Genomic DNA, 18056 nt, shown 5'->3' with positions numbered 1-18056 from the left:
CATATTTTGTTAATGGTTTCGTATGTTTATATATTTGTGAGTTGTCCGGGTTAACATGTCCACGTGACCTGGGGGGGGGGCGGCTACCCCCATGATCATTATTAGAGCAGAGATGGCGGACGCCAGCCAGGCCGGGCTGGCTCAGTGTATGGCCAGGCCAGGCTGGGCTCAGTGTATGGCCAGGCCAGACTGGGCTCAGTGTATGTGTCAGCACTTACCAACATCATTATCATCATCGTGTATGATGACGTTGCATAACTCAGAGCAGGTAAGTGTGTGTGTTGCTACCTGCCCAACACGATTATATCATCCTCCACCACTGTACTCTTATACAAGGTCCTCCTCCACCACTGTACTCTTATACAAGGTTCTCCTCCAACCTAAACTCTGGTATAGCCTCCCTTAACTGTTGTCCCACACCTGTGATACACCAACACGGGGGTCCTCCATCTCTCATCCTTCTAGTTACCTACGTAGATGGAGGATATGGTTATATGCCACTCCTCCTTCCTCGTGTGTGTGTGTTATTGTAGTCAAGCCATTATGCCAGCACTTGACCATAGTTCTCCCCAGCAAAGCCACAAGACACAGTGCCATCCTTCCTGTAACACTTGTTTATATAATGGTAGAAGCCAGCCAGCGGCCCTCTACCCCGTAGTGCCACCCTAAACTTGGCTCTCCTCCAGCCACACACACACACACACCACCCCTCCTCTTGTGCTACTACGGAGTAACCCAGCACACACACACACACACACACACATATATATATATATATATATATATATATATATATATATATATATATATATATATATATATATATATATATATATATATATATATATATATATATATATTGGAAAAGATCACAATTTTGCGCATGATCAAGATATTCCTATGAGTCCACGGACTTTTCGTGTTTCATTTTCCCGTGGACTCATAGGAATATATATATATATATATATATATATATATATATATATATATATATATATATATATATATATATATATATATATATATATATATATATATATATATAATACATATATGATAAAGTGGCAGATAATAGGATGTTTTGGTCAAGGTGGTGTGCGAAGTGAGAGGGTCAGGGAGAATGGTTTGGTAAACAAAGAAGAGGTAGTGAAAGCGTTGCGGAAGATGAAAGCTGGCAAGGAGGCGAGTTTGGATGGTACTGCTGTGGAATTTATTAAAAAAGGGGATGACTGTGTTGTTGACTGGTTGGTGAGGATATTCAATGAATGTATGGTTCATCGTGAAGTGCCTGAGGATTGGCGGAATGCTTGCATAGTGCCATTGTACAAAGGCAAAGGGGATAAAGGTGAGTGTTCAAATTACAGAGGTATAAGTTTTTTGGGTATTCCTGGGAAATTATATGGGAGGGTATTGATTGAGAGGGTGATGGCATGTACAGAGCATTAGATTGGGGAAGAGCATTGTGATTTCACAAGTGGTAGAGGATATGTGGATAAGGTGTTTGCTTTGAAGAATGTATGTGAAAATACTTAACAAATGGATTTTTATGTAGCATTGATGGATCTGCAGACGCCATATGATAGAGTTGATAGAGATGCTCTGTGAAAGGTATCAAGAGTTTATGGTGTGGGAGGTAAGTTGCTAGAAACAGTGAAAAGTTTTTATCGAGGATGTAAGGTATGTGTTCGAGTAGGAAGAGAGGAAAGAGATTGGTTCTCAGTGAAGGTCGGTTTGCGGCAGGGGTGCGTGATGTCTCCATGGTTGTTTAATTTGTTTATGGATGGGGATGTTAGGGAGATGAATGTAAGAGTTTTGGAGAGAGGGTCAAGTATGCAGTCTGTTGTCAATGAGAGGGCTTGGGAAGTGAGTCAGTTGTTGTTCGCTGATGATACAGCGTTAATGGCTGATTCGGGCGAGAAACTGCAAAAGTTGGTGACTGAGTCTGGTAAAGTGTGTGAAAGAAGAAAGCTGAGAGAAAATGTGAATAAGAGCAAGGTTATTGGTTCAGTAGGGTGGAGGGACAAGTCAACTGGGAGGTAAGTTTAAATGGAGAAAAATTGAAGGAAGTGAGGTGTTTTAGATATCTGGGGGTGGATTCAGCAGCGGATGGTACCATGGAAGCGGAAATGAGTCACAGGGTGAGGGAGGGGGCGAAGGTTCTGGGAACATTGAAGATAGTGTGGAAGGCGAGAAAGTTATCTCGGAGAGCAAAAATGGGTATGTTTGAAGGAATAGTGGTTCCAACAATGTTATATGGTTGCGAGGCGTGGGCTATAGATAGGATTGTTCGGAGGTGAGTGAATGTGTTGGAAATGAGATGTCTGAGGACAATATGTAGTGTGAGGTGGTTTGATCGAGTAAGTAATGAAAGGGTGAGAGAGATGTGTGATAATAAGTATGGCTGAGAGAGCAGAAGAGGGTGTATTGAAATGGTTTGGTCACATGGAGAGATTGAGTGAGGAAAGATTGACAAAGAGGATATATGTGTCAGAGGTGGAGGGAACGAGGAGAAGTGGGAGACCAAATTGGAGGTGGAGGGATGGAGTGAAAGAGATTTTGAGCGATCGGGGCCTGAAAATACAGGAGGGCGAAAACCGTGCAAGGAACTGGAACGATGTGGTATACCGGGGTCGACGTGCTGTGAATGGACTGAACCGAGGCATGTGAAGCGTCTGGGGTAAACTATGGAAAGTTTTGTGGGGCCTAGATGTGGAAAGGGAGCTGTGGTTTCGGTGCATTACACATGACAGCTAGAGACTAAATGTGAACGAATGTGGCCTTGATTATTTTTTGCTAGCGCGCCTCGCGCGCGTGCAGGGGGAGGGGGGTGCCATTTCATTAGTGGCGGGGTGGCGCAGGAAATGGATGAAGACCAAGTATGAATATGTACATGTGTATATATGTATATGTCTGTGTATGTATACGTTGAAATGTATTGGTATGTATATGTGCGTGTACATACATGTATGTACATACATGTGTATGTGGGTGGGTTGGGCCATTCTTTCGTCTGTTTCCTTGCGCTACCTCGATAAGAAAATATATATGCACAAAATCACAACAGATACGTGATTTTATAATGCTGAAAAACATGGAAAAGTTAACGGGAGATCGTTAGCGCTTTCGTGTATTAAGAGAGCGTCAGAAGACGGCTACAAAATGAGAGGTGCAAACACACAATGAGCCAGACATATACACAGGCAGGAAGGAACAAGACCTGGTCATTACCGGGACACAAAGTTGTTCCAGGTGTCACCCTTTACCTGCCTTTTGACCTCGCCTCACTGCTTAAGTTGAACTGAGAAACCTTTCAACAACATTTTCTACAATAAATGGATCTAATCAATAAATATCTAGACTGATATTTATTGTGGAAAGTATTGTGAAAAGGTTTTTCAATTCAATTTAAGCAGTATGTCAATCTTGTATCTCCCACACCACCACCTTTTTATGAAGTTAGTTTTTCCTAATGCACAGAGAATTGAAAATACGACAGCATATTTAGACTTATTAACATTCTTTCTTATGTTCCCTAATCTTCTCAGTATCATTGTGCCATTAAGTGGGTGCTCAAACACCAGTTGTCCAAAATTATCCATTTCATTTCGATCAATCTTTCGCCTCCACAGAGGCATCATCAGGAATCTACAAATAAGAGAAAAAACTACGTCACAAAACTTGGCTGTGATATATAAAACACAACCAACATACATACAAGAAGCACTCGGAAAAAATGATAGTATGAGTTACAATCTAAATACCGAATAGGTAAACAAATATAAGAGAAATACAGTTGTTGAAACACAAAAGAACAATATTAAACGAGGTAGGAATATATAAAGTCCATCACTAGATACACTAACTTGGGCCAAGCGAGACCGTTATTGTCCGGATGTGAAGTTGAGGTCAGGTTGGCCTCGTCTGATTCTCTCTGACCTTCGTAAGCCAGGACCGGGTGGGTGAATGACGCGTTCCTCTTGTCCATAAAAGCCAGACTCGGTAGCTTGTGGCAGGTCAGTGACGTGTCCCATCTGTCTTAAAACGGCGTAAGGTCTATGTCCTTTTGGCGGGCCATCAAAGCCCTGTGGTCATTTTTGTCTGGACGTTGACGACAGGTGCTTTCTCTAATGTGGATGGCTTCTAATATCTGTAGTCTCCTCCGATCATTGCAACTAGCAAGGATTTTGGTGTTATTCACTATAATCTCCCTTGTCAGGTTCGTTCCATGCTTCTGTTCATGATTATTCCACCATCTTGTAAGTGAAGCGAGAGGTGGCGGCTCACGGTGCAGGTTGTATGTCCAATGTAGATTACGTGGTGGGGCTGACAGTCCCAGCATTGCATCGGTACTCATATACCACATCGGTACGATTCAAACCTCCAGAACGACCTACCATATTGTTGTTCATTACGAGAGATATGTTGTGGTAAATGATATGTTGTGGTAAATGTGTTCCTGTAGTGAACTTTAATGCTGACACGTTGAGGTAGTCTGTTTGCCACGAGATGTTGGTCAAGCATGTTGTTCACAATGGTATGAAATTCATTATCGGAATATCCATTGTTAACATTTGCCGGACACGTCGAAGTTGTTTGTGTACAAGTTTGTGTACAAGCCAGGTTGAGCACACCTTGATCGCTCTCCTTACGTATGCACGAATAACAATCCTCTTGTAATTTTGAGTACATTCACTTATTCCAGTCATACATATACATTGGTTGGTGGGCTTTCTGGAAACGTCGGTGAGGAAAGATCCTGTTGTGGCACTCACCATTACAACCAAGAAAGGAATCTTACCATTATCATTCAGTTCTAGTGTAAGTATTAAGCCTGATGTTTCTAGTAGAAGGTTAAGGAGGTTTTCCAGTCAGTTTAAGTTACCGACGCAGATAAACATGTCATCTATATATCTGCAGTAAATCTAGGGTGTCATGTTCTCAGGTCGCAATGCTGTGGTTTCGACAAAGGACATATATGCCTGCGCCAAGAGAACCCACACTGGGAACCCCAATGCTATTCCATCCACCTGCCGATAAAGACTGCTTTGTGGACATCTGGAAGCACCAGGAAGGGACAAAGAATTGACTACATCCGCTCACACTGTCTCTAGCTGTCATGTGTAATGCACCGAAACCACAGTTCCCTGTCCATAACCTGACCCCAAAGAGTTTTTCGTGGTTTTCTCCGACAGCTTCATATGTCACGGTTCAGCACTGACACTACGTAGTCTCCTTTATATCACATCGCTCCGACCCGTCCTATTCCTTGCACACATAGCAACCTCCTGCAGTTCAGGCCCCTGGTCTTCAAAGCATCTTTCCCTGTCCCAGGACTTCCTCCCTAGTTCCTCGGTCTCTCTACTTCTGACATGTATGCCACCTCACTCATCCTCCCCATGTGACCAAACATTTCAACACACCTTCCTCATCTACACTGCTCTTGCTGCCACATCTCTCTCTTATTCGATGAACCATCTCCCCACTACACAGTCACATCAAACTTCATCTCCAGCACATCACCTTCTTCTGTGCATTATTGTCTAAAGCCCACTGCCTGCATCCATGGGACTGATGTACCATCAAACATCCACCTTTGCTCTTAAAGATGAAAATCGCGTATTTTTCAATATACCCTTCGATCTTTGACGACATTTCACACATTCTATGGCTTTTTATCAGCTCTCTCGGTGGCGGTGTGTGCCTCGTGCAGCCACAACAGTTATCACAACCATTGTACTTCCTTCACCATTATCTCTCTTCAAACTGACGCTTCAGAAAAATTCGCCTTCCTCTTCTTACTAATGAAACAAAACCTTTGTATTTCTTCATGTTTGCTCTGACCATTGATCCTCACACACACACACACACACACATACTGAGTCAGACTTAACAGGTCATAACAAAACCAACTTGAGGTTAAAATATTCTTGGTCTTGTCTTCATCAGTGACACAAACTTAATCAACTCGTGCTATGTAAGGAGGAGTTTGTCAGACAGCGATCACACTATGTGCTCAGCCTCCACGTAACAACCCAACTACAAAAACCATTAAATAATGGGAGACAATAATGTGAGGTTGTGAGGCCTGTGTGTGGCAAAGGGTCTTGAGTAAACCCACATACAAGGAGGGCACGTGACCATGAATATTGTACACACTAACATCTTAAGTCATGATCTTCAACTTCACCAATGTTACAATAACAACAATTAGAGTCCAGCCATAACCCCCACCAACGGTTCACAACCCACTAACTAACAATCTAAGGTCCCAGCTACAGTTCACAACCCACTAACTAACAATCTAAGGTCCCAGCTACAGTTCACAACCCATAACTAACAATCTAAGGTCCAGCTACAGTTCACAACCCACTAACTAACAATCTAAGGTCCCAGCTACAGTTCACAACCCACTAACTAACAATCTAAGGTCCCAGCTACAATTCACAACCCACTAACTAACAATCTAAGGTCCCAGCTACAATTCACAACCCACTAACTAACAATCTAAGGTCCCAGCTACAATTCACAATCCACTAACTAACAATCTAAGGTCCCAGCTACAATTCACAACCCACTAACTAACAATCTAAGGTCCCAGCTACAATTCACAACCCACAAACTAACAATCTAAGGTCCCAGCTACAATTCACAACCCACTAACTAACAATCTAAGGTCCCAGCTACAATTCACAACCCACTAACTAACAATCTAAGGTCCCAGCTACAATTCACAACCCACTAACTAACAATCTAAGGTCCCAGCTACAATTCACAACCCACTAACTAACACTCTGGTAACTCTGGCACTGACAGGAGTCTCCATGAAAATGGAGAAAATTTATATTGTGTTAATAATCTACACTGACTTTCAGGTCATCACCACCAGACCTACAGTCACGTGTTTCGGGTCATCATCACCAGTCATCATCACCAGTCATACAGTCACATGTTTTAGGTCATCACCACCAGACCTACAGTCACGTGTTTCAGGTCATCACCACCAGACTTACAGTCACGTATTTCAGGTCATCATCACCAGTCCTACAGTCACATGTTTAAGGTCATCACCACCAGACCTACAGTCAAATGTTTCAGGTCATCATCACCAGACGTAGTCACATGTTTTAGGTCATCAATATCAGACCTACAGTCACATGTTTCAGGTCATCAGCACCAGACCTACGGTCACATGTTTCAGGTCATCATCACCGGACGTAGTGACGTTTCAGGTCATCACCACCAGATCTACAGTCACATGCTTCAGGTCACCACCACCAGACCTACAGTCACATGTTTCAGGTCATCACCACCAGACCTACAGTTACATGTTTCACGTCGTCATCACCAGACCTACAGTCACATGCTTCAGGTCATCATCACCAGACGTAGTCATATGTTTCAGGTCATCACCACCAGACCTACAGTCACATGTTTCAGGTCATCATCACCAGACCTACAGTCACATGCTTCAGGTCATCACCACCAGACCTACAGTCACATGTTTCAGGTCATCATCACCAGACCTACAGCCACATGTTTCAGGTCATCATCACCAGACGTAGTCACGTTTCAGGTCATCACCACCAGACCTACAGTCACATGTTTCAGGTCATCATCACCAGACCTACAGCCACATGTTTCAGGTCATCATCACCAGACATAGTCACGTTTCAGGTCATCACCACCAGACCTACAGTCACATGTTTCAGTTCATCATCACCAGACCTACAGCCACATGTTTCAGGTCACCATCACCAGACGTACTCACGTTTCAGGTCATCACCACCAGACCTACAGTCACATGCTTCAGGTCATCACCACCAGACCTACAGCCACATGTTTCAGGTCGTCATCACTAGACGTAGTCACATGTTTCAGGTCATCATCACCAGACCTACAGTCACATGTTTCAGGTCATCACCAGACCTACAGTCACATGTTTCAGGTCATCATCACCAGACCTACAGTCACATGTTTCAGGTCATCATCACCAGACCTACAGTCATATCTTTCAGGTCATCATCCCCAGACCTACAGTCACATGTTTCAGGTCATCATCACCAGACCTACAGTCACATGTTTCAGGTCGTCATCACCGGACGTAGTCACGTTTCAGGTCATCACCACCAGACCTACAGTCACATGCTTCAGGTCATCACCACCAGGCCTACAGCCACATGTTTCAGGTCGTCATCACCAGACGTAGTCACATGTTTCAGGTCATCATCACCAGACCTACAGTCACATTTTTCAGGTCGTCATCACCAGACGTAGTCACATGTTTCAGGTCATCACCACCAGACCTACAGTCACATGTTTCAGGTCGTCATCACCAGACGTAGTCACATGTTTCAGGTCATCATCCCTAGACCTACAGTCACATGTTTCAGGTCATCATCACCAGACCTACAGTCACATGTTTCAGGTCGTCATCACCAGACGTGGTCACATGTTTCAGGTCATCATCCCCAGACCTACAGTCACATGTTTCAGGTCATCATCCCCAGACCTACAGTCACATGTTTCAGGTCATCATCACCAGACCTACAGTCACATGTTTCAGGTCGTCATCACCAGACCTACAGTCACATGTTTCAGGTCATCATCACCAGACCTACAGTCACATGTTTCAGGTCATCACCAGACCTACAGTCAGATGGTCATTTTGAGTTGTTGGGTTTACTAGTGTAAGAGTCGTGTTCTGTGTGGTAATATGAGCCACAGTAAGGTACACACAACTCATAAACAAGATGGTGTCATATGACCAGCAGCAGCAGACCACTGGGTTCTTTGGAAGTGGTTTGTGTAAGTTATGAGAAAGTGAGGGTTGAGTGTGGTGAACGATCCCACACACACACACACACACACACACATAATAACCTACATATTATCATTATGTTGACGATGGTCACAAGAGGGAGGGAAGTCGAGGAGTTGAAGTTGTGTTGATCAAGTTTACTGTTTAAGGTATCGACTGCTGTACAGCTACTGGGTATATCCTTCTATATCTCAACAATCCTGTGGTAGACAAAGTACTTGGCATTCCTCGACGTGACTCGTGTGTGGTTAAGTTTGTATTGTGAGTAAGATGACATGACTCAAGTCACCTGATGGTTCAACATTATTACAATGATGCTTCCATAAGTTTACAACGACGCACACTAGGCTAATTCCACCATCACATCTCTCCAGTGACGACTGACGTGTTCCTGGTGTGGGTCTTACGTTGTCAACCCTTCATCATGTACAACTGTAGCAAGTGACACTGTAAGGTACAGCTAAGTGCTTAACTTACTGATGTTTTGCCTCAATAAATGTGGCCAGATAAACCATGTCAGATTTTGCCGTATCATCTTCTTTATTTCGTTAATTACTAAATGTAAGTCTTCATCTTTTATGTCAATTTATCAAAATAATTACATTCAAGACATAGGTTGGGTCCTCCATGGAAGATACACACTGACCATTACTACTTGTCATAAATGTGTAGTCTCGCATCACCTCAATGTGTACTGTAATAATGAACTTATTCACCGGATCATGAATGACTCTCTTGCTTCTACATACACCCACACATGACCCTGAGCCAGTGTTATGTACCCACATACACCCTCACATGACCCTGAGCCAGTGTTATGTACCCACATACACACACACATTCGTGTGTTCTCTGGGTTTGTAAGAAAACATTATCATTACGGTAGGCCAGGTCATGTGTCGCTATCTCTCCTCTCCTCATTCACCTTATGCATTATGTACAATAACCAGTAAAATGTTTGGTAAGGAAGGATATTGTTGTATGTGTAACATTAAGAAATGTTGCCCAGATGAAGGTAACATGTAAGCTACGAAAGATATGGTCTTGATGACAGGTTACTGAGGTTTACATGGTGGGCTTCATTAAATTAACTGAGGTTCTTGAGCTTCAGCAGTAGACAGTAATACCCACACCAGCTGGACATGATAAAATATGGTGGAAATGGCATTCAACCAATGGTTAAGTCAGCTCTGGCAGCCACGGATGTGTTGACACGACAAAACATTGCAACATGCCGGTTGTGGCCGATAACATAACACATTAACTGGAAACTACGTCATGAGTCGAGTCTTGTAGCCTCCCACACAGTAGGTCTTCCTTCCTGCATCCTCCCACACAGTAGGTCTTCCTTCCTGCATCCTCCCACACAGTAGGTCTTCCCTCCTGCATCCTCCCACACAGTAGTCTGTCCCATCCTGCATCCTCCCACACAGTAGGTCTTCCCTCCTGCATCCTCCCACACAGTAGGTCTTCCCTCCTGCATCCTCCCACACAGTAGGTCTTCCCTCCTGCATCCTCCCACACAGTAGGTCTTCCCTCCTGCATCCTCCCACACAGTAGGTCTTCCCTCCTGCATCCTCCCACACAGTAGGTCTTACCTCCTGCATCCTCCCACACAGTAGGTCTTCCCTCCTGCATCCTCCCACACAGTAGGTCTTCCCTCCTGCATCCTCCCACACAGTAGGTCTTCCCTCCAGCTGGGCCGTCCTGTGGCGGGGACGATACCAGCTGGGTCGTCCTGTGGTGCGGACCGTACCAGGTGGTGTGCAGCCGGCGTGCTAGGCGGCCATGTTGAGAAAGTGATGGCGGGTACATACAGGGGTATGGACAAGGTTGGACCTCAACAGCCACTGGCGGCAGAAGTATTGTGTGACGCAAGGGAGAAGTCAGTAGAGCGGAAGCATCCTGGCTGACACAAAACCTTACACCCCGGTACAGTGACCACGACTCACTCACCGGCACGCCATATAATATGTCGCCTGCCTGCTTGTGTACCATGATGACTGGCTGACGTGTGATGCATGAAGTGTACCATGATGACTGGCTGACGTGTGATGCATGAAGTGTGCCATGATGACTGACTGACGTGTGATGCATGAAGTGTGCCATGATGACTGGCTGACGTGTGATGCATGAAGTGTACCATGATGACTGGCTGACGTGTGATGCATGAAGTGTGCCATGATGACTGGCTGACGTGTGATGCATGAAGTGTACCATGATGACTGGCTGACGTGTGATGCATGAAGTGTACCATGATGACTGGCTGACGTGTGATGTATGAAGTGTGCCATGATGACTGGCTGACGTGTGATGCATGAAGTGTACCATGATGACTGGCTGACGTGTGATGCATGAAGTGTACCATGATGACTGGCTGACGTGTGATGCATGAAGTGTACCATGATGACTGGCTGACGTGTGATGTATGAAGTGTGCCATGATGACTGGCTGATGTGTGATGCATGAAGTGTACCATGATGACTGGCTGACGTGTGATGCATGAAGTGTGCCATGATGACTGGCTGACGTGTGATGCATGAAGTGTACCATGATGACTGGCTGACGTGTGATGCATGAAGTGTGCCATGATGACTGGCTGACGTGTGATGCATGAAGTGTACCATGATGACTGACTGACGTGTGATGCATGAAGTGTGCCATGATGACTGGCTGACGTGTGATGCATGAAGTGTACCATGATGACTGGCTGACGTGTGATGCATGAAGTGTGCCATGATGACTGGCTGACGTGTGATGCATGAAGTGTGCCATGATGACTGGCTGACGTGTGATGCATGAAGTGTACCATGATGACTGGCTGACGTGTGATGCATGAAGTGTACCATGATGACTGGCTGACGTGTGATGCATGAAGTGTACCATGATGACTGGCTGACGTGTGATGCATGAAGTGTGCCATGATGACTGGCTGACGTGTGACATGATGGGAGACGTGATGGGTGGGCAGGATGTTCTGTTATCGTCTATACCAGCGAGCCCCCACAGCTGGCTCACATAACACTCCCCCACAGCTGGCTCACATAACACTTCCCCACAGCTGGCTCACATAACACTTCCCCACAGCTGGCTCACATAACACTTCCCCACAGCTGGCTCACATAACACTCCCCCACAGCTGGCTCACATAACACTTCCCCACAGCTGGCTCACATAACACTTCCCCACAGCTAGCTCACATAACACTCCCCCACAGCTGGCTCACATAACACTTCCCCACAGCTGGCTCACATAACACTTCCCCACAGCTGGCTCACATAACACTTCCCCACAGCTGGCTCACATAACACTTCCCCACAGCTGGCTCACATAACACTTCCCCACAGCTGGCTCACATAACACTTCCCCACAGCTGGCTCACATAACACTTGTTCTACTGACAATATTCATGGTCTCCAACATTATTTGTGCTTCATACTACGTGTTACGTCATGAAGGATATGTGGTTAATATCTCTCTACTAATCTCACATTATTGCCTCACTAACCCTCATTCATAATCAATTATTTTCCCAGCATTTGTATTGCCAGGTTAATGGGTGTGAATTAATCCACTACGATGAAATGGTTATGTATGTTGGTACTGATGTCACTCGTTAATATCTTAGCTGTAACGTTTGACGTCATAGTGAAGGACGGAGGAAACATTCAAAATGATGATGAGTGGGCAAGATAAGTGAGTGTAGTGATGATGCACGAGGCAGCACTGGTTAATGTGAGGTAAGAATACCGGGTTGAGCTACGACCTCCTGCACCACACACCTGCTACCCATCACGCTTACAACCGGGTTGAGCTACGACCTCCTGCACCACACACCTGCTACCCATCACGCTCACAACCGGGTTGAGCTACGACCTCCTGCACCACACACCTGCTACCCATCACGCTTACAACCAGGTTGAGCTACGACCTCCTGCACCACACACCTGCTACCCATCACGCTCACAACCAGGTTGAGCTACGGCCTCCTGCACCACACACCTGCTACCCATCACGCTTACAACCGGGTTGAGCTACGACCTCCTGCACCACACACCTGCTACCCATCACGCTCACAACCGGGTTGAGCTACGGCCTCCTGCACCACACACCTGCTACCCATCACGCTCACAACCGGGTTGAGCTACGACCTCCTGTACCACACACCTGCTACCCATCACGCTCACAACCAGGTTGAGCTACGACCTCCTGCACCACACACCTGCTACCCATCACGCTCACAACCAGGTTGAGCTACGACCTCCTGCACCACACACCTGCTACCCATCACGCTCACAACCGGGTTGAGCTACGACCTCCTGCACCACACACCTGCTACCCATCACGCTCACAACCTCTCAACTCTTTACCAAGACGTGCTTCACTAACTGGTACTGTGGTGCTGGACGGGGCCATACTGTGGTGCTGGACGGGGCCATACTGTGGTGCTGGACGGGCCATACTGTGGTGCTGGACGGGACCATACTGTGGTGCTGGACGGGACCATACTGTGGTGCTGGACGGGACCATACTGTGGTGCTGGACGGGGCCATACTGTGGTGCTGGACGGGACCATACTGTGGTGCTGGACGGGACCATACTGTGGTGCTGGACGGGGCCATACTGTGGTGCTGGACGGGACCATACTGTGGTGTGGACGGGGCCATACTGTGGTGCTGGACGGGACCATACTGTGGTGCTGGACGGGGCCATACTGTGGTCCTGGACGGGGCCATACTGTGGTGCTGGACGGGGCCATACTGTGGTGCTGGACGGGACCATACTGTGGTGCTGGACGGGACCATACTGTGGTGCTGGACGGGGCCATACTGTGGTGCTGGACGGGACCATACTGTGGTGCTGGACGGGACCATACTGTGGTGCTGGACGGGACCATACTGTGGTGCTGGACGGGACCATACTGTGGTGCTGGACGGGACCAAACTGTGGTGCTGGACGGGGCCATACTGTGGTGCTGGACGGGGCCATACTGTGGTGCTGGACGGGACCATACTGTGGTGCTGGACGGGGCCATACTGTGGTCCTGGACGGGACCATACTGTGGTGCTGGACGGGGCCATACTGTGGTGCTGGACGGGACCATACTGTGGTGCTGGACGGGGCCATACTGTGGTGCTGGACGGGGCCATACTGTGGTGCTGGACGGGACCATACTGTGGTGCTGGACGTGGCCATACTGTGGTGCTGGACGGGGCCATACTGTGGTGCTGGACGGGGCCAAACTGTGGTGCTGGACGGGGCCATACTGTGGTGCTGGACGGGGCCATACTGTGGTGCTGGACGGGGCCATACTGTGGTGCTGGACGGGACCATACTGTGGTGCTGGACGGGGCCATACTGTGGTGCTGGACGGGACCATACTGTGGTGCTGGACGGGGCCATACTGTGGTCCTGGACGGGACCATACTGTGGTGCTGGACGGGGCCATACTGTGGTGCTGGACGGGACCATACTGTGGTGCTGGACGGGACCATACTGTGGTGCTGGACGGGACCATACTGTGGTCCTGGACGGGGCCATACAGTGGTGCTGGACGGGACCATACTGTGGTCCTGGACGGGACCATACTGTGGTCCTGGACGGGACCATACTGTGGTGCTGGACGGCGCCATACTGTGGTGCTGGACGGGACCATACTGTGGTGCTGGACGGGACCATACTGTGGTGCTGGACGGGGCCATACTGTGGTGCTGGACGGGACCATACTGTGGTGCTGGACGGGGCCATACTGTGGAGCTGGACGGGACCATACCGTGGTCCTGGACGGGACCATACTGTGGTCCTGGACGGGACCATACTGTGGTGCTGGACGGGGCCATACTGTGGTGCTGGACGGGACCATACTGTGGTGCTGGACGGGGCCATACTGTGGTGCTGGACGGGGCCATACTGTGGTCCTGGACGGGGCCATACTGTGGTGCTGGACGGGACCATATTGTGGTGCTGGACGGGGCCATACTGTGGTGCTGGACGGGACCATACTGTGGTGCTGGACGGGGCCATACTGTGGTGCTGGACGGGACCATACTGTGGTCCTGGACGGGGCCATACTGTGGTGCTGGACGGGCCATACTGTGGTGCTGGACGGGGCCATACTGTGGTGCTGGACGGGGCCATACTGTGGTGCTGGACGGGACCATACTGTGGTACTGGACGGGGCCATACTGTGGTGCTGGACGGGGCCATACTGTAGTGCTGAACGGGGCCATACTGTGGTCCTGGACGGGGCCATACTGTGGTGCTGGACGGGACAATACTGTGGTGCTGGACGGGACCATACTGTGGTCCTGGATGGGGCCATACTGTGGTGCTGGACGGGGCCATACTGTGGTGCTGGACGGGGCCATACTGTGGTCCTGGACGGGGCCATACTGTGGTGCTGGACGGGGCCATACTGTGGTGCTGGACGGGGCCATACTGTGGTGCTGGACGGGACCATACTGTGGTCCTGGACGGGACCATACTGTGGTGCTGGACGGGGCCATACTGTGGTGCTGGACGGGCCATACTGTGGTGCTGGACGGGGCCATACTGTGGTGCTGGACGGGACCATACTGTGGTCCTGGACGGGACCATACTGTGGTCCTGGACGGGACCATACTGTGGTGCTGGACGGGACCATACTGTGGTGCTGGACGGGGCCATACTGTGGTGCTGGACGGGGCCATACTGTGGTGCTGGACGGGACCATACTGTGGTGCTGGACGGGGCCATACTGTGGTGCTGGACGGGACCATACTGTGGTGCTGGACGGGACCATACTGTGGTGCTGGACGGGGCCATACTGTGGTGCTGGACGGGACCATACTGTGGTGCTGGACGGGGCCATACTGTGGTGCTGGACGGGGCCATACTGTGGTAGTGGACGTGGGGGGGGGGGGAGGAGCTTTACATTCATGTGGTAGTGTGATGACCATTATCTATCATCATACTTCTTACATTATACAAAGCGTCTGCATCACCCACGTCATCAACTGTGTACCGCTTCCCTTCACCAGTCTTACACGTACGATACCAATATTTCTTTACATCATTTTGAACAAGTTTCCTGCTATACTTCATGTTATATTCTCTGGTTGCTCTAGCCCTGTATCTCTCAGAGATGTTGCCTTGTCATGTCATTGATCTATATAAAACATGTATAGGTGGTGGTCAGGTGACCCGTGACTCTTCCAACATGGACAGATATTATGCGCTAGCCTTCCCCTCTATCTCAGCTAAGCTCTTACCTCTGGATATCATCTTTGTTGTCCTCCTCTAGACCTTCTCTTGTAGCTCTTTGCGCTACTCTTCGTGTGGTGACCAAACTTGAGAGGTACATTGTAGTTTTGACCTTATAAGGGATATGAAGAGCTTGCTACATATTTCCTTATCCACATACTTGAAAGCTATTCTGATATTTGAAAAAAAAAAAAAACCCACCGTCTAGGTCCTTATCTAATCTGCTAATGTGGGCCTCTGATCAAGGGTTAAGGGTGCTATAGATTTCAGTCCTTCTCCCACAGAGAAGGTGGAGCTCACTTGCCTGCAGAATGGTAACCATACTGTGCTTGTATCACTTTGTCTCCCTCCTCATTACTTTACATTTGCTTGACTGGAATTTTATCCATCATGTATCTGACCAAGTTTACGGTCTGTTCAAGTGCCCTTGTAAGGTGATGCAATCCTCCTCACGTTTTACATATTCAGGTAGGAGTCCATACCTTCAGGCAAGTCATTTATATATGTAGATCAAGAAGAGGAATGGTCCCAGAAGACAACCTTGTGGCACTCCGCTGGTCACCTCGACCCATCTGCAGACGGCTCCTCTGACATGTGTCCTTTGTTCCCTTCCTCTAAGATGATCATCTCGCTTTATTCCTGTCTGGTAACCCACCTTCTTAAGTAGCCTTCAGTGCGGGTGTGTCAAATGCTTTCTGGCAGTCCACATACAAACCATCCAGCCTGCCTTGCCATTCCTCCAAGACATCTCATTCTCTCGTTGATATCTAAGATGTTAGTCTCGCATGATCAACTTTCCACAAAACCTGCAGTCTCTCACTAAGGTAATTCATCTTTAGATAATGATCCATAAAGATGATAATAATCCATATGATTTATCATTACATTTTTCAGAACCTTACGGATGAGGCACATTCGTCAGTCTGACTAGTGTGTTCAGTTGTTCTTCCTTCCTGTAGATAAGTGACATGTATCCCTTGGTTGGGCGTCTGCTCATCTCCAGTCGTATGTTGAACCGTGTTACAAGACCTACGTCATGTGTTCACATAATGTTCTTATCACAAGCACGAATCGTGTACGCTTCAACATCTCGAACAATTCTGTTTACGTCTTTCCCAGATACATTAATATTTTCCAGATACATTAATATTTTGCAGATATATTGATATTTTCCAAATATATTAATATTTTCCATATATATATTAACATTTTCTAAAACATCTTCCTCATTTCATCCCACTGGTGTTGGGGCTCTGGTGTCTTCCACTGTGAAAAGATTTTTAAACTTAGTATTAAATGTGTGTGTGTGTGTGTGTGTGTGTGTGTGTGTGTGTGATATTTTTCACTATATTTACATTTTCATCATAAATCTAAATAAACAAATTTTTGTGTATTGCAGGTTGAAGGGAGGGTTAAAAAGTGAGTGGGAGGAGGCCAGCGTGTACCATCTCCACACAACCTCACGTCACAAGAGGAAGATCGTTATACAAGCTAACTAGTGTACACACTTGTCGTACGTACAAGGCTGTATAGTGAAGGATACATGAAGTTTGAGTATGAGTCACTTCCTCTTGTGTTTACAATGATATATACATAACACATGTAAGCCAGGCTCAAGCCAGCAGCTCTGGCATAACACAACATTTGATAATCGTTCATGAACTGCCACTGGAAGGTAATAGTTGTGCTTCAGATACAGATACAGAGCAAGCTAAGGAACGGCAGCAGCAGGATACTATAGAGGAAGCTAAGGAACAGGAGGAGGAGGAGGAGGAGGAGGAGGCAAGATGGAGACCTTCCTGGAGCACATCGGGGAGTTTGGCCCTTATCAGCGGCGGATGTTCCTCCTGCTCTCACTCCCCACCATCATTGTCTCCATGCAGAAGCTGGCATGGGTCTTCCTCGGTGCCCGCGTCGACCACAGGTGGGTCTTCCTCAGAGAGGTGGGAGTGGAGGTTACTGGGATGCTGCTCCAGCTCTGCCTGAGACAGTGCCA

At 47.5% G+C, this 18056-nt stretch overlaps 1 protein-coding gene across 5 annotated transcripts in view; it reads left to right on the top strand.

The window, feature by feature from the left end:
* Positions 1-18056, top strand: part of LOC139754810 (organic cation transporter protein-like) — a 105134-nt gene that overhangs the window by 11527 nt on the left and 75551 nt on the right. Inside the window, exons 2-4 of one of the 5 annotated variants that reach the window (XM_071672649.1) lie at positions 9193-9272; positions 17460-17573; positions 17754-17984. In XM_071672649.1, coding sequence (XP_071528750.1) covers positions 17848-17984 — 137 coding nt within the window. In that variant the 5' untranslated portion in view covers positions 9193-9272; positions 17460-17573; positions 17754-17847. Of the gene's footprint in view, positions 1-112; positions 269-9192; positions 9273-12445; positions 12559-17459; positions 17985-18056 lie in introns of those variants that run through there. The other 4 variants (XM_071672646.1, XM_071672647.1, XM_071672645.1 and 1 more) reach the window with 4 other exon arrangements.

Source organism: Panulirus ornatus, chromosome 17, assembly GCF_036320965.1.
Source record: "Panulirus ornatus isolate Po-2019 chromosome 17, ASM3632096v1, whole genome shotgun sequence".
In the NCBI taxonomy this organism is placed as follows: domain Eukaryota; kingdom Metazoa; phylum Arthropoda; class Malacostraca; order Decapoda; family Palinuridae; genus Panulirus; species Panulirus ornatus.
This window is presented reverse-complemented; position numbering and strand designations above follow the sequence as displayed.